At 43.2% G+C, this 16,970-nt stretch overlaps 1 protein-coding gene across 1 annotated transcript in view; it reads right to left on the minus strand.

Annotated features, from left to right (window-relative positions):
* Window positions 1-16,970, minus strand: part of THSD4 (thrombospondin type 1 domain containing 4) — a 644,254-nt gene that overhangs the window by 521,620 nt on the left and 105,664 nt on the right. Inside the window, exon 5 of the mRNA XM_005284967.4 lies at window positions 7,083-7,515. Coding sequence (XP_005285024.2) covers window positions 7,083-7,515 — 433 coding nt within the window. The remainder of the gene's footprint in view (window positions 1-7,082; window positions 7,516-16,970) is intronic.

Raw genomic sequence — 16,970 nt, forward strand, 5'->3', positions numbered from 1 at the left:
TTCTGAGTATTATGTGCAAAATATATTCCTGGGACAAACTTATCTTGACAAAGCATGGATGATGTACAGGAGTGTTATGCATTATCTTCCTTGCTGATTCAATAGAGTAAATGTACATGCTAACTCAAAGTAACCAGAAACCCCAAAAGGTGTTAATTTTCACCACTTCACAAGAAAACAATTGACTTTTCTTGTATTGGTCTGGATGAAAACACTTCCTCAGCCACACACAGCACTCTCCGGCATCATAACAACTACTACTCTCTAAAAGGTCCCAATTACATTGTGTATGTAGCAAAATAAATGCAATGTGGATTATAGCCATGTACATTCAATGATCTGTAATTGAAAACTCCTGGATTTACAAAATGGTTGGAGAGCAGGAAGTCTGAAATGCCAATATGTGAATTTGATGAAGTACCTGAAACCCTTCCACCAAAAACAGAATGGATTCTGTACATTGAATTCAAACTGCTTCCAATATTGTGTGGATGCCAATGAAATATTTTCAGACATAGAATATGAACCAAATGTCTGACTTTCACAACAAGTCCCAGAAAGATTTAAACTATTTAAAGAGAATTCACAGAAGGAGAGTGTGGAAGGAGTGACTTGAGGAAAGACTAAAGGAGCTAAACATGTGTGTGAATTGGCTAATCTTATGTGAGGATATGGTAACTGTCTACCAGGTATAAACTCCAAGAAGAGACAAGGGAACCTTTGGCTGGTTCACGGAGGCTGTACCAAGGAGCGATGGGATGAAAGAGAAAAAAGGAAAACTTAGGGTGAATACCAAAAAGAATGTCTGGACTTTTAATAGGAGGGAGGGGTTTCAGGAGGAAAGGAATCTGATCTTGTTACATTTCACTGAGTTTTAAAGGGCAGATTTGTTTGAACTACATAATGTTGAAATTAAAAGTGACTATTTATAACAACTATTTAAAGTGGAAAACTGGAAGATTTTGCAAGGTTTGACAGCATGATCCTGATTTTAGCAGCTGCAACACGTAAGAGGAGGAGTAATAATAATGCCCACCTAAGGTATTATACCCATGGGGACTTGCAGTAAGCACACTCAGAGGCACTTGCTACATCTGTACAAAATGTAGAACATGCATTTCACTCATGACACCTTGAGGAGAAAAATATTAAAAATATCTTTTTATAAGTCTAAGCTGGGACAACATGCCATAAAATGCCTTAATGATAATTGGGGTGTTATTGCAGAATATCACTACAGGACAGAGTTAAGGTTGCTTGGTTCTCTTAATTAGTAATTTCTTATCATAATGTGTGAAATTAAGTGTAACCTTAACTCTGAATTTTCTGGGCATATAAATGCATATACTGGTTTTGGGACACCTATAACATCTTTATTTATCCTTCAGTTATTGATATGCACTCTGAACCTTTACATTAAAATGGAGGGTGTTGATGGTGTATAGTTTTTTGGTTTTGTGTGTGCATGTGCACCTTGAAATATACTACACAATACCTAAAATATCTTTGGAGAAGACTGAAATCTTGTCATCTGGGTGCAGAAAGCCCTGGCTAAAGCATTAGAGGTTCTTCTACTAATTACTTTTCTCTGGCCTGGAGAACATAAATTTGCCTAGGATTGTAATAGGCATGCATACACTATGTGATTGTAAGCTCTTTGGTGTTGGTGCCATTATTTTGCTCTCTATTTGCGCAGTACCAACCACAATGGGATCATAGACAATGCCTGGAGCTCCTAGGCACTATGGCAATAAAAATAATAATGTACATTCCCTGGTGGAGAAGTATTTTTAATTTATTTTCTTAACACACTGGTAGTCCCCATCCCTCGACCTATGTTAGTGATAATTTTGTGTAATGGACATGCCTACATTTGGAGTTTATGGTCCTATTGGGGGTGGGGAGGGAAGTCAACACAAAACTGTCAAATGGCTAACTACATTTGTTACATCCACAGTCTTGGGCCTTTCTTCATCTGTAATTATATTTGATGCTACAATATATTGTGATGACTGACTGACCATGAGCTGGTTTTATAGGATAGATTACTACTTGCTATGAAACAAGTTTAGGTTAGACAAAACACATTAAAGTGAAGGCTTCTGAACTGCAACCCGGCAAACATTTTCCCTAGTGTTTTAACTCAGCCAAGTCCCTGTTATTTAGTCAGACTCTAATGAGACCTGCCTAAGACATTGTGTTCTATGGAATATGGAAAAGAGATTCAAAACAGTGGGCCCAGTTTATCACTGGAGTAATCTCATTATAGCCACAGCTATAGAGTTACAACAGAAATTAATTTGGCCCAGTATCTTCAGTGAAAATACCCTAGAAGTCACTTTTTAGGGTAACATCTACATGGAAGGGACAAATGATCAACTGATGTACAAACAGGAGAACGTTTAACCGTTATTCCCATAGCAATGGCTGGCATGTTACTTCTGCCACTAACACTAATGACCTTTGAGCTAATACTTTAAAAAATCCCACCCCAAACCTCAAAGAATCAAAGAAACCACAGTACAGCCTAAAGTAACGTAAACTTATAAGCTTTCCTGTACACCTAGAAATGTCGAACTGTTAAATGCACATACAATCCTACACTGTTCAAAAGGAAACTCCCAAACTAGAGTCAAAGCTAAATTCCTTGGAAAAAGATCATCTTAACCTCATTTTGAAATTATATCAAATACAGAGCCCACGCAACACTCAAAATGAGTAAAAACAAGGTACACAGATGTCCCAAACAAAAAGAGTTTTTAATAACAACGTTCTTGCTGACATACTTACATGCCTTCCCAGTCACTTTTTGTATCCCACAAATATTAATGAATACATCCTCACTGCACCCCTGTGTTGGTAGTGAACAAAGCAATTACAGGAAACAGAATTTCCACTCCACGGAAAATTGTACATTTCCAAAAAAATGTTTTTTCTGAATCAGAACAAAAAGCCTCAAATGCAAATTTCTGTAGAATGCAAAAATTTTTAAAAAATTCTGGGCAAGGAGCCAGCCAGCTCTCAATCTGGCTAGGCATCTGGGGAGCGAGGCAGCCTAGTGTCCCATGGCGGTGGGCAACATGGGAAGTCTGGAAGCCCAGCAGGCAGATCAGGGAGACTGCTCAGCCATCATCTGGCTGACTGGCAGGAAACACACATGCAAGTGCTGAAGAGATGAAGCCATTTGTACAATGAGAAAATGAGTTTCGTGATCTGCAAAAACACTTGAACAAATAGAAGCTCTTCCCAGCCTCTCACTAACCAAAATCTATAAGCTTAACTTTTTATGAACCAAGCTGTCAGTCATGCAAAACGAGTTCAGCTATAAATGAAAGCACATTAAATGCACAATGATGAGGAAATGACCTAACAGGCCAAGGCAGATTGAGTTAATTTGTAATTAATTAACTACCCTTAGGAGAAACCAAACACCGGGGTACTAGTTAATAGAATCTTTCCCCCTTGATAAATTATATTTACCTCTTGGAACATGCAAGAAAAAAGGAAAAGAAAAGAAAAGAAAAAAGAAGCTAGTGTTCTCTAGATGCCAGCAGCAGCTCTGGAACACATCACTGAAGATAAATTAAATCAAAGTCCATGTATAAAAGTGGAGAGACAGGAAGAACAAGTAAATAAGGACAAACATTATCAGCTTTGCTTTGCTCTGGTCTGGCCTTGACTCCTATGATTGCTCCTACTTAATTATTGTTTATAACTATTAAATACCACATCCTAGGGGAAACTGATCCCTGATGGCAATTATAGCTTCCACTTGGTTCCTGAGAACTTCATCATCAGAATACAGGGCTATGTGCAGGGCTATGTGCCTGCAAGGACTTAAAATTCTAGCTGCATCACCTGCAATTTCTCTCTTGTTAAAAAGATCGTTGAATAGTCATACCCATTTCTTTAGAATTTGATTACATTCAGAGGTGCAGGGAAATGATGGGGATATGCTCACACGTTTGGGGTTTTTTGGGGAGAGGGGCGGGGTTGGTATCCTGTTGCTGTCCTATCCTTAAATGTAGCTTCAAAATTTAAAATGATTTACTGTGAATGCATATTCACTCTAGCTCCCCCACGAACACTGCAACATATTTAAGTTACACTGAACTGTATGTCCTGCCACCATCCAAAACTTCATCAGAGCTAACTTCTCCTTTCCTTCTCCATCAGTGCTAACATGTTCACTGTTCTCCCAAGCCCACATTTACAACTTTCTCTTCACCCCACTCACTGGATGGCACCTCTTCCCAAGTTTCCTCTATAATGACCCTTCTTCATCATCCCCACTATTAGAACATTGGGTCCATGCCTTGATCGCTCCTCTTAGCTACTGTCATCTCCTCCTTTCTAACTCCCTCTCCAATCACCTTCAACTCTATCTGAAATATTTCTGCTGTAACCATCTTCCCCTCATGCCACTCAATCCACATCACCCACTTCGTTGCTTTGCGTCATGATCTTAATATAATTCAAAACAGTAAAATCAAGATCTTTGCACTTGTTTTCATGGCTTTACTGTAAACATTTTTACCCCCACCTAATCTCTGCTCTGATTTTCCCTTATTCTCCAATACTCTAGTAACCCCTTTGAATAGAAAACTGCTTTTCTTTTGAGTTTGGAAAGCCCCTTGCATATTGTGGGCATTATCAATAATAATAAGGATAGAAGTCTCCTCACAGTCCTCTCTTCCAACTTTGCCCTTCACCATCTTTGGAATAGTCTGTCTCACATCCATCTTGCAAACTCCTCTTCCAGATCCCTCATTACACCTCACTTCTTTAATGGAACCTTCCAACTCTGATCTCCATGACATCAACCAATCTTCTTCATATATGGAGATATACCTATCTCATAGAACTGGAAGGGACCCTGAAAGGTCATTGAGTCCAGCCCCCTGCCTTCACTAGCAAGACCAAGTACTGATTTTGCCACAGATCCCTAGGTGACCCCCTCAAGGACTGAACTCACAACGCTGGGTTTAGCAGGCCAATGCTCAAACCACCGAGCTATCCCTCTCCCCCATTTCTTAGGTCTGAGCTGTTATCCACTGTGTCACATTTGTCAGCCTGGTTTTGATTCTAAGCTCCTCTGGGCTGGGACCATGTCTCGTGTGTCTGGCAGGGTTGTGTACAATACAGAATAATCCTTAACTATCCAATAACTTGACAAACGACAAACCAATGGTGCGTCCATCCCACATAACACTCCCACAAAAGGGACAGACTGAGACTTGGGAGGGTGCTGGTTATAGTGTTGACTAAACAGAAGTTTCCACAGAGAAGCCTGTAAAGAGACCATTCTTGAAAAACCCCTTCTGATGCTTTATGTGTAGTGATGAGGATGATGATTACGTTCCTTCCTGCCCTGATATGGCTGGGGCTGAAATAGAGGGAAGAACAAGGGGAAGCAGGATTCAGGGCTGAGAAAGCAAGGACCTACTACAAAGAAAAACAACTAGAAAGGATTTAGAAGCAGAACTTCTCACCACAGAAACTGGAGTCTTGGACACCAGTGTAACACAGGGTTTAGAAAGGGCTGTTACAAAAGCACATAGCAGAGGTACTGAACCAGTGCGATCAGGGTGTAGTGGTAAAAAAAAAAAAATTGGGTAAACTAATCTAAGCTAAACTCCATATTCCCCAAAGAGAAGTGATAAACTGTGTTTACCTGCTGTTACCCTCAATTACACAACTGACTGAGATGTATTACTACCCTACCTGTGCACCAGTGTGCAGATTCACCAGCCACGGCAGTTCAAATTAAAGCCCAAACACTCAAATTCCATTCCATGTCCTTTTCCCCAATGCAAGTTTATTAATTAACAGAAAATGCAAAAAAGGTTCAAAATAATACAACACCCTTGGTAACAGAGACTCTTCCTGCTGTCTCTGGCTGCCACAACTAGGAAGGGGGAACGCATGTTTCTCCTCTGGTAACTTTTTCCTGCCTACTGATGGGGAAACATACAGCAAAGCATCCTTGACATTGGGTCTCTCCTGACCCCACCTAAGAGACAGGAAGTGTCCATCTGGCTTCCTGAAGGTCACATGCTTGTCCCTAGTCATGTGCCCCATGACTACATTTCCCAGTTTTAAAAGGCCCAAAGGCTATAAAGGCAGATTAGGACTCACATATGCACCCTAAGGCCCAATTCTCTGTTAAATCAACATACAACAGCACTAATACTTTAGAAAAAAACCATTATTAATATCCAAATAGCATGGCTCTTGAAGTCAACAATGTTAATTCACTAGAGACTGGAAAGGAGAAGGCCTCTTGTTTTAGGTTAAACGCTGATAAAACCCAGCCAAGGCAAACATTGAAGAAAGACGTTTTAAGAAATTTTCAAGAAAAACAGCCAAAAATTACAGCTCTTACAAAGTTGAAATTTGTTTGTGGAGCAGAAGAGCAGACACTGAGAGGTCTCATACAACTAACTGGGAGGTCATCCCAGAACATAGAGTAGCACCAAAGCCAAATATTTTAAAACAGCTTTAAGAAAAATGTTATTTAAAAAAAATTCTAATACAATAGATTTTTTACACACAATTTACCCTAAAAATAGGCACCTAAAATCAGAAACCTTAGTTTGGGGTATATGAATTCCCAAATGTGGCAAAAAGGAAGGTCTGTCACAAAAAGGCCATGTGGTCTTGTGGGTAGAGTGTGGGACTGGGAACTGGGAAACCTAACTACCAATCCCATCCTATTCTCTGCCTACTCCTGTCTGTGAAGCAAAGTCAGTGCCTCAGTTTCCCCATCTATCTAACAGGAATCATACTTATACCACCGGTGTGTGAGATTTAACAACCATTTGATACCCCTGGGATGGATGCTGCAATGCAAATGATAGATTATATAGCAACTATGGACATCCCCCCAAGCCACTCTTCTTTTAAATCAACATACAGTGGGTTCTTTTATTCCATGACTAACTAACAGAATGAAGGGATTTCTTTTCCATAGTTAATAAGATCAATATATATCTCTTTTGATTTTAAGCCACAGGAAGAATAGAAATCCAGCATGCTCAGGGAGCTGTCTTTAAAACTGAGAGAGAAAAGAATGGACTTACATTTGTGTTGCAGAGTTTGTACTGCTTGTAGGCTCCAATGCACACAATAGCTCCAGCCCTTGGAGAGTGAGGTTGACCTTGGAAGGGCTGGCGGGATGCAGAGCCATGGTGGGTTGAGTCAGTCCCATGAAACAAACTTTGAGATGCAGGAAAGGCCTGTGCATGGGTTGAAGCCTGCTGATAAATTGAGGGCCCCAACACCTGAGGTCCACGTTCTTCTTGGTAAAGATTCCCATGTTGAACTGAAGGGTTAGATGGATGATTGTGTGTGTTCCCAAGACCCTGATTCTGCTCATACGCTTGGTTCCTTGTTGACTGTCGCTGCCGCCGTGTTTTTTGAGGCAGTTGCCCAGTGTCAGTTTGCAGTGGTAATATATATGGCACTTTTCCATATCCATATTTCCCTGGGCCTATGGGACTTTGGTTTCTGTTTCTAAAGGAAGATAAAATAAAACAGTTACTGCACTGATAAATGTATGAACATTAAAATACGCATATGAACTTTATCTACAGCCAACAAACTAGACAAAAACAGGTGAACCAAAAGCTTTCGTTTATTTTTAACAACATATGTACAAAGCTCTGGTCTCATTTTGTATATTGGACATCTACACAGCCTGCAGAAGTGAGCCTCCCAGCCTAGGTCAACTGATTCGGGCTAGCGGGGATCACGCTAAAAACTGCTGTGTAGACAGTGCTTTGGAGTTGTGGCTTGGGCTGGATCTCAGGATCTGAAATCTAGGGTGGTGTTTGGGCTTCAGAGTCTGAGCTCCCGTGCAAGACTCAACTTCAAAGTGCTATCTACACTAGGGTTACCATATTTAATAAATAAAAAAAGAGGACCCTCCACGGGCCCTGGCCCCGCCCATTTCCCCACCCCCAGCCCCGCCCCAACTCCGCCCCTTCCCCGTCCTAACTCCGCCCCCTCCTCCCTCCCACTCCCAGCCATGCGGAAAGGGCTGCCCGAGCGCTACCGGCTTCACGGTTTGCCGGGCAGCCTCCAGACCCTGCGCCCCCGGCCGGCGCTTCCCCAGCACAGCTGGAGCCCGGGAGGGGAAGTGCCCAGCCCGGGGTGCAGGGTCTGGAGGCTGCCCGGCAAACCATGAAGCCAGTAGTGCTTGGGCTTCGGGCAGCCCCCTTGCCTCCGGACCCTGCGCCCCCAGCCGGGCACTTCCCCTCCCAGGCTCCGGCGGCGCAGGGTCCAGAGGCATGGGGGCTGCCAGAAGCCGGTAGCACTCGGGCAGCCCGGCTCTTAAACAGAGCCGAAGAATCAGGGGAGGAGCAGAGCCTCCAGCCGCCGAGGCTCTGCTCCTCCCCTGACTCTTCAGCTCTGTTTAAGAGCCGGGCTGCCCAAGCGCTACCGGCTTCGGGCAGCCCCCATGCCTCCAGACCCTGCGCCCCCAGCCGGACACTTCCCCTCCTGGGCTCCGGCAGCACAGGGTCCGGAGGTATGGGGGCTGCCCATAGCCCGCAGCGCTCGGCTCTTAAACAGAGCCGAAGAGTCGGGGAGGAGCAGAGCTGCCGCGGCCGGAGGCTCTGCTCCTCCCCTGACTCTTCGGCTCTGTTTAAGAGCCGAGCAGCCCGAGCGCTACCGGCTTCGGGCAGCCCCCATGCCTCCGGACCCTGCGCCGCCGGAGCCCGGGAGGGGAAGTGCCCGGCCGGCGGCTGGGGTCCGGAGGCAAGGGGGATGCCTGAAGCCCATAGCGCTCGGGCAGCTCGGCTCTTAAACAGAGCCAAAGAGTCAGGGGAGGAGCAGAGCCGCCATTTTCCCGGACATGTTTGAGTGCCGAAAAGCCGGACATGTCCGGGAAAAAGGGGACGTATGGTAACCCTAATCTACACAGCAATTTTTAGAGTGAGCCCTGCTAGCCCGAGTCTATTGACCCGGACTGGGAGGCACACTTCTGCAGGCTGTGAAGACAAACCCTCAGAGAGTGCAACAACTCCTGCTTCCTCTTTGGCTATAAGCTGTCTTGTGGTAAGTCACTGAGTATATGCCAACAGAGGTAAAGACTGAGGTCTGAAGCAATGTCAGTCAATCAAACTGCACACCTAAATTGAGTGTCCTGATTGGCCGCAGTGTAGTTCAGTTTTAACTATATTTCACCATTGCAAACCCATGCAAATCTCTGGCTCAGAGATGAACAGGCTTATGTAAACTCTAACTTTCTACTTCAACATGGTCCAGTTCATGGTTAACTTAATCTTCACCTTTGACCTGTTGTAGGATCCATTGGAACTGAACATTTATTTTAAGTATGTAATGACAAGTTAAGCAGAAGTCACATAACACACACACACACACACACACACACATATCCCACACTTAGAATGTCACATTATATGACTTTACTGCAGTATATATGTTAATCCCAGTATTCTATACCACTGTAGGCAGCGGCTATTTTTTTTTTCCTTGTCACCCACTGTAACTCAAAGTCACTTCAGGCCTCTTTGTTTTTTTTATGCTGCAGTCCTGGAGAGGTAGAGCTGATGCAATAGTTTTCTTCCAACTGTACAGCAAATGCTTATCTCCTGATGAAGTTGTCCATGAATAGCCTCTCCACAGGTCAGTGAGGAATACATTTTTCAAAGAAGGAAACCTCTCTCCTGTCTGTAAAATTTATTCACCTGTTTTATTACATATTATATATAAATTTGGATTACAATGAAAATGACGTTATATTTTTAACATACATTGTCTAAGAAACTGGAAGTTACAGATGTCAGGCATTAGTCCCCAAATCAAAGACTCTCTGGATTCATTTTGCCTTGTGTTTATTTCTTCCTATCTCTTTTTTATTGTCTCCTAAGACTCTTGTTACATACAAATCTTGGAAGTAATTTACTTTACATTCTAACTTTAGTGGCCATATGGAGTTTTAATCCGTCTCATGCCTCAAGGATGTGTGAACTAGAGTGTTGATTTACCCAGCCAGATAAGTGACTAGCACTCAAGTTTTTTATGTGAGTTAATCTGCTCTGTGAGACTGATGGTCATTGTTGAGGCAAGGTTTCTTTCTCTACCTTAACATACTGAAATATTATGGGTTTGTAAAGTTAAGGGGGGAGGAATGGAAAGAAGGGTAATTACTAAGATGACAAATCAGGAGGACACAGGAGTGTGCATCAGAAAGGGACAAACCAATTCAGAAGTTCAAATAAACATACAAACATATTTTGGAGACTGGAGAGAGTCAGGTACTTTAGTGGTCAAAACATCTGAAATTGTGGATCTTATTCAAGCTGAACCTCCAAAACTTGTTACCTATCAGTTTTATGCATATAGCATGTGAGAACCGTCCTGTCAATTGGGAGAACCCAATAACAGAACAGTAGGTTACCAAGACAGCTTTCCTCCAAAGCAGTGTTTCTCAAACTTGGGACGCCGCTTGTGTAGGGAAAGCCCCTGGCTGGCCAGGCCGGTTTCTTTACCTGCCCCGTCTGCAGGTCTGACTGATCGCGGCTCCCACTTGCCGCGGTTCGCTGCTCCAGGCCAGTGGGAGCTGCTGAAGCGGCGGCCAGTATGTCCCTCGGCCCATATTCAGTCAAAGCGGTAGTTCTCAACCTGTGGCCCAACCAGCACACAGCTGCAGCCCATGTGACATCCTCAGGACCATACAGGTAGTATTGGATGCAGCCCACAATGGTAAATAGGTTGAGAACCTGAGTTAGAGCATAGTTCGTTAAGGTTAACTACTCTCCACTGTCCCTGTTCTGGTAGCAGAGATGACGCATATCTGTTCATAGTGGGGAGTCCACAATTTAAAGATGCTGGTGGTATGCAGCAGAGTTCAGGGCAGGGCATATAAACCCCTGGGGAGAAGGAGGGGCGGCACATGGTCACCTCTGTCTGGTAGGGATGTGCTATGTCCCTTGTCAGCAAATGGTAGATTCCACATTCATGTAGTGGCATTCCCCGATACAATAATTTCTTCATAACATGAACCAGTACGTCCCTTGGCCCGCGCCGCTTCCAGCAGCTCCCATTGGCCTGGAGCAGCGAACCGCGGCCAGTGGGAGCCGCGATCGGCCGGACCTGCGGACGGGACAGGTAAACAAACCGGCCCGGTCCACCAAGGGCTTTTTCTACACAAGCAGCGTCCCAAGTTCGGGAAACACTGCTCCAAAGCAATGCTCAATTGCGAGCAAGGGTTTGATCCAGCTTCTCCTTAAGCACTTCATATTTTATCCCTATTTTTCACGGCAATTGATTTTTTAAAAGGTACAGTAATCCCTTTTTCCCACACCATACCCATTTTAACTAATTCTATGTCTTCATTCTCTCATTTTAAGACTCAACCAGCTTTAACAAAACTAAACTAAAAATCCATGGGGCTTTAATGAAAAATAAGTGTCTTCTTTCACAACACAGTCACTCCCCCTACATGGCCCCAAGCTTTTTCCAAAACATCGCTACATCCATCTACCTGGGGAGAGTTTTTAGAGAGGTTCCTCATTTCCTAATGGGGCCTGCTTCCACCAGCTCTCCTCATTACTCCTACACTCAAAAAAACCCCAACTTGATCAGACTGCGAATTGCCTGCTTTTTAATGCTCTGGTAGAGCCACTGTCCTCACCATACCACCAAAACACAGTCCACTCTTGCACATTAAAAGGAAAAAGAGGAGACAGAATGTTCTTGAACTGAACTTTGAACTTTGTTATTAAAATCAAAGTCACAGTAACTCCAAAGACTGTCCTGAGCAGTTTAGAGTTGGATCAAGGTCTGAATCGAGGTTGTTAGGATCCAGGTCTTGGGCTGGACATTCTATACATGAGCTCAGGCCAGAGGATTACATTGCCCTTAATACGAGAGTCGGTGTCTCTCTCATGGCAGGTCACACCACATTTCTTTCACCATATAAAGCTTAACATGCAGCTTCTAATTATTAACATCTTTATCAGTGTTCATGCCCTCATTTTAACTAATACTGTTTGGAATGAAACCACACAGCACTGTTTGTTTTGCCTTAAAGCATTTTTCATTCACTCTTGGCAACATCCTTACAAGTTAGGAATGCAGTTTGTTGTTGCATTAAGAGATGCAATTAAGACCCTCGTTAAAAAAAAATAACTTGGACGCAATTAGCTTTTTACATTTCTTGGGGAGTGTCAGGAATAATTTATGATGTCATGCAAGACTGTGGGAGAGAATTATATCTAGATTCATGCAGATGCAAGAACCATGAAAAAAAAAAGATTTATCGAATGATAAGAGCTGTGTTCATTACCCAAAACTGACCCCACCCCCAAGCATCTGCTGGAAGTGGATCAAAGTAGGCTAAGCCTAGATGGCTTGCTCTGTGATTTAACCCATCAACAATATGGCCCAATCACTGAGGACACCCCTCTTTCCCACAAACCCTCAGGGCCCAATAACCTACATGCCTCTAATTCCTCACCACAGCCTGCTTTTGAGTGCTCCCCTTTCCCTGTTATTCTGAAGAAACCAAATGGCCACTTCCCATTATCCCTTTTTGGGCAGTCTGTAATTAAGGGTGCCACTCCCTTCCATCATAACAAAGATGGGAGTTAGGATATGCCCTCACCCTAGGCAGTGAGCAACAGAAAAAACAAGTCAGCAGGGAGTGGCACCACCTAAAGCACAGTGCACAGTTATCAGGGAACCACTGGGAGTTAGATTCCAGAGTACGGGCACTTACCAATAGATCCCCCCCAAACAAAGAAGACGGATGTGTGCACGGGTGAAAGTATTGGCGGCAGCAACAGCTGGAGCCCTGGGTCCTCTAAATCGCCACTGGAGCCCTGGGCGGCATGGGCCAGGCAGCCTGGAACAGCTGGCTGGGGGACGTTGACCCCCAGCCCCACCCCTTCTGCCCGAGGCCCCATCCCTTCCGGGGGGTGGTGGAGCCGGCCCCAGTACCGGTAAGTTTTCAATTTTACTTTTACCCCTGGGTGTGTGTTAGATCTGGTCAAGCTCCAATAGCTGCATACTCGCCAGACTGCTGTGAGGGGCTCTAAACGCTGAATCCCACCTGCCCTTAGTTTGCTGAGGCTGGGCACTATTTCAGCCCTGTCCCTCGCTTTGGGCCAGTAGGTGCGCACTCCAGGTGCAGGCCATATGTATGATAACCCTCTTGGCCCTGGGGACTCTGTGGTCAAATTGCACAGGCCTTGAAACTAGTACTGTTTTTCCCATGCCTCCCCAGCTGCTCTTGCACATTCCTCAGAATGCTACCAAATGTGTGAGCCTTCTGGTTTCTAGTTTAACTCTACAAGGGCATGAGATAGTTTGAAGCCAGCACACACAGACTTTACACAGGATTCTAAAACATCATACCTCTTCATTTAGGAAGCATGAGAATTATACAGCTCTATATAAAGTTATAAACACCTACATTCATTTTCCTGCCTCAGGTTCCTCACCACTCCGGAAAGTTCTTTAGGCTTGCAGAGAGCCCTCTGAGTGTCCCGGTTCCTTTCCTTGCAGCTCATTGGTTTCCCTTCAGAATCATAAAGCCATTTGAGCTCACTTAGTCTTCTCTAACTGCAGTTGAACAGGACCTCTCCGGCCCACAGATTCCTGTTCCTGTCTCAGTCTCAGTGAGTCTCTCAAGTGAATATGTTCCATCAACAACACCTGGTTCCTTTGTTCTGCTGCTGGGAATCTTCCACTCTCCACTTCTCGCTCCTGTTGACAAGTTAGAGGAACTAGCTTCTCCCAGCCTCAACAAACCTCCTTAGCATGCCCATATTCAGTCAGAGCGGTGGTTCTCAACCTGCGGCCCAACCAGCACACAGCTGCAGCCCATGTGACATCCTCAGGACCATACAGGTAGTATTGGATGCAGCCCACAATGGTAAATAGGCTGAGAACTACTGAGTTAGAGCATAGTTCGTTAAGGTTAACTACTCTCCATTGTCCCTGTTCCCCAAGTTGTTACAGGGAGCATAGCCACCCAGCACACTCAGAAAATCCAGGGTGGGGGGCAATAGCTTGAAGAAACAGGACATGTATAAAAGACCACCACTCCCTCTGAAGATAGCAATGGTAAAAAGAGGATCCTTGGAGCTTGGGAAGAGGAGATGACTGACAGTAGCAGTTATAGCTGTGTGAATTACACCAGCCCAGATCCGATGAACTTTCAGCCACTCGGACAGATGTTCATAGGTATACGAGAAACCCAAACCCAGCCTGATTTGGTGTATTAGTCTAGCATAGCTCTTTTGGCAAGGGGCCAGATTTTGCCTTCACACACAACTGCAATTCCCAGTGCATCACTAGGAGATGTTTGCATATATCTGAGGGCAGGATTTGGCCCAGCGTTTGAAAATAATTTACCATGCCAAGCTGTACTGACATAAGATAATTATCCATTTCAGAGGCTTGCACCCAATCATGTTAAATGTACTGACACATATCAAAGAGGGATGAATGTTTCTATAGAAATTCCTCATAACTCCCATTAAAACAGGCATTCACAGTCATATTTACACCTTTTAAAGTACATATTGTAAGCCTCTCCTGGTAAAATGGCTTGCTACACTTGGTACAAAACAGCTTTTGTGTATAGGAGGATTCATTTAGGTATTAAAACTAAAAGCTGGAATGTTAAGCATGAGATTGATTGCAGGATTGAACTCAAGTAGATTTGAGGAGTGTATCACTGGCATTAAGTCAAGGATGATCTTTTCCATGATCAGGGTTGCTTTGTTTAAAAAAAAAAAATCTTGTAGCTAATTTAACTATATAAAAGACAGTTAAAATACAACAGGAGAGAAAACCCCATCTAACATGCATCTGAAAGCTCAAACTGCTTTTGAAAAGGTGAAACAACTCAGGTAATAAGGAGAGAGTCATGGGAAGGTCACTAAAGCATCCTCTGATTTTATTCCAGCTGCTTCCCTTACAATTATAGCATCTTTACAATGGTATTTCTCTGTTGTGTAAATTCAGGGCTCTTTTGCACATGCTTTTTTGGATCTCAGAGCACACTTGGTTATCAGTTTACCTCTTACATGAATTTCCTCAAAGGCACTCCCATCCTCATCTGGGTCCAACGGTGGATTTAGCACTTGGAGAACAACCACAATTTTATTGTACTAGTCATAAGTTAATTTTGTCAATCTTTTATTGTAAAATGTGTGCAGTCCAGTGCTGGTCTCAAGTAACTGTTAGAGCTATCCAGAGGATGATCCTTCCTTTTGGGAGCAAATTTTGAGGTTTCAGAATTTGTTTTTGTTCTGCAGTGGTTGGAAGGAGGAAAGAGAAAGAAAGACTGATACTCACATTCTTTAGTCTGATAGTCAAGCCAGCAGCGAGGGATATAGGAGACCCAGGTTCAAGTCCCTGCTCTACCTGATTTAGCAGAATTTTCATCCCAGATCATTCAGGGAAGCAGGGTTTTGAACCTGGGGGTCTCTCATCCCAAGCCTAGTGGTTAGGGCACTGGCCATCAAGTGAGAAAGTTAGCCCTTTTCTATACTTAAAAGAATTTTCAGATGGAGTATCAGTATAGCTTTGCTAGTGGAGATGCAGATTATAGCAGCAAAAGAAATCCATGAATGGAATAAACTACACCAACAAAAGGATTTTTTGCTGATATAACTGCATCTACACTACAGCTTTTACTATCATAGCTATGAAGGATTTTTTTTTGTTTTTGTTTTATTTTTTAAAACACTCTTTGCTAACATAACTATGCCAGTAAAACTTTCTAGTGTAGACTAGGTCCCACTTATTTAACGGTTTCTAATAAGCATTAAATATTAATCAACAATTTTCTGCAGTGTTTTGGATAGACATAGACACCAAACACCAGTTCAAGAGTCAGAAACATACAACAAACCCCAGAAAAATAGGTACCCATTGCTTAAGGATTATAAAGCTTGTGCATTCTATCTATCTATTTGCAGGCCAACTGTGGTAATACTGTTGAGTTGTTATAAGTGCTGATTATCCTGCTATTTTTAGTCTCAAATAAACCCTTAACAGTAAAAATCTTGCCCTTGTGGTACAATCCTTTGCAAGGGCAAGAGTTCAGTGCCCTTCACAATCAGTGTTGAGAATACATCTAATATGCACAACTGAATATGGGAAGAAAGTGCCATCAGGAATACAGTTCTCATCAACAGACAAATTGCTGCTTAACAGAAAACATATGTTTAAAGACAAGTGCCATCAAGTGTTTCATGCCAGACAATAGCCATCAAACATCCCTTATCACTGTGCTTTAAACAAATGGAGGCATTATCTACTTGTTTAATTTAAATCTGGCAATATCCTTCCTGCAGGACAATTTGCCCAACAGGAATATTCAGACAAATCTAGTCAGTGCCCATGGCAGCCTAAATGACTGACACATTAAAACTTAATGCAAACTATAGGTACCATTTACATTCACAGATGAGTGACAGAAGACAAATTTGACAAATCAGTTTCAGTGTTCTTAGTTTTAGGATTACAGTAAGTATTAAAATTACTATGTATTTTAAAATATAGAGTACTACATTGATCGACTTGATAATTCAGTAAAGTTCACAGGGGTAAAACAACAGAGCAAGCAACGAGCAAAAGCAAAATCTATTTTAGTTACCACCATTACTGAAGTATCTGAGCAGTGCACAATCTTTAATGTGTAACACCTGTGTAAGGTAGGGAAGGACTATCATCCCCATTTTACAGATGGGGAACTGAGGCATATAAAGACTAAGTGACTTGCCCACAGTCACACATTGTGGAGCAAAGTCTTCCAGGGTAGCCCCCGAACCACTGGACCATTCTTCCTCTGATGTTGGGGTAAATCATGGTAGCTCCATTGACTCGCTACAATCACAAGCCTAAGTATTTGGCTCTAAAGTTAAATTTCCAAAGGATTAAACTGATCTATAGGTGTAGCAAGGCAACTCCCCTTGTTTTTAATT

Source organism: Chrysemys picta, chromosome 10 (genome assembly GCF_011386835.1).
Source record: "Chrysemys picta bellii isolate R12L10 chromosome 10, ASM1138683v2, whole genome shotgun sequence".
Classification (NCBI taxonomy): Eukaryota; Metazoa; Chordata; order Testudines; family Emydidae; genus Chrysemys; species Chrysemys picta.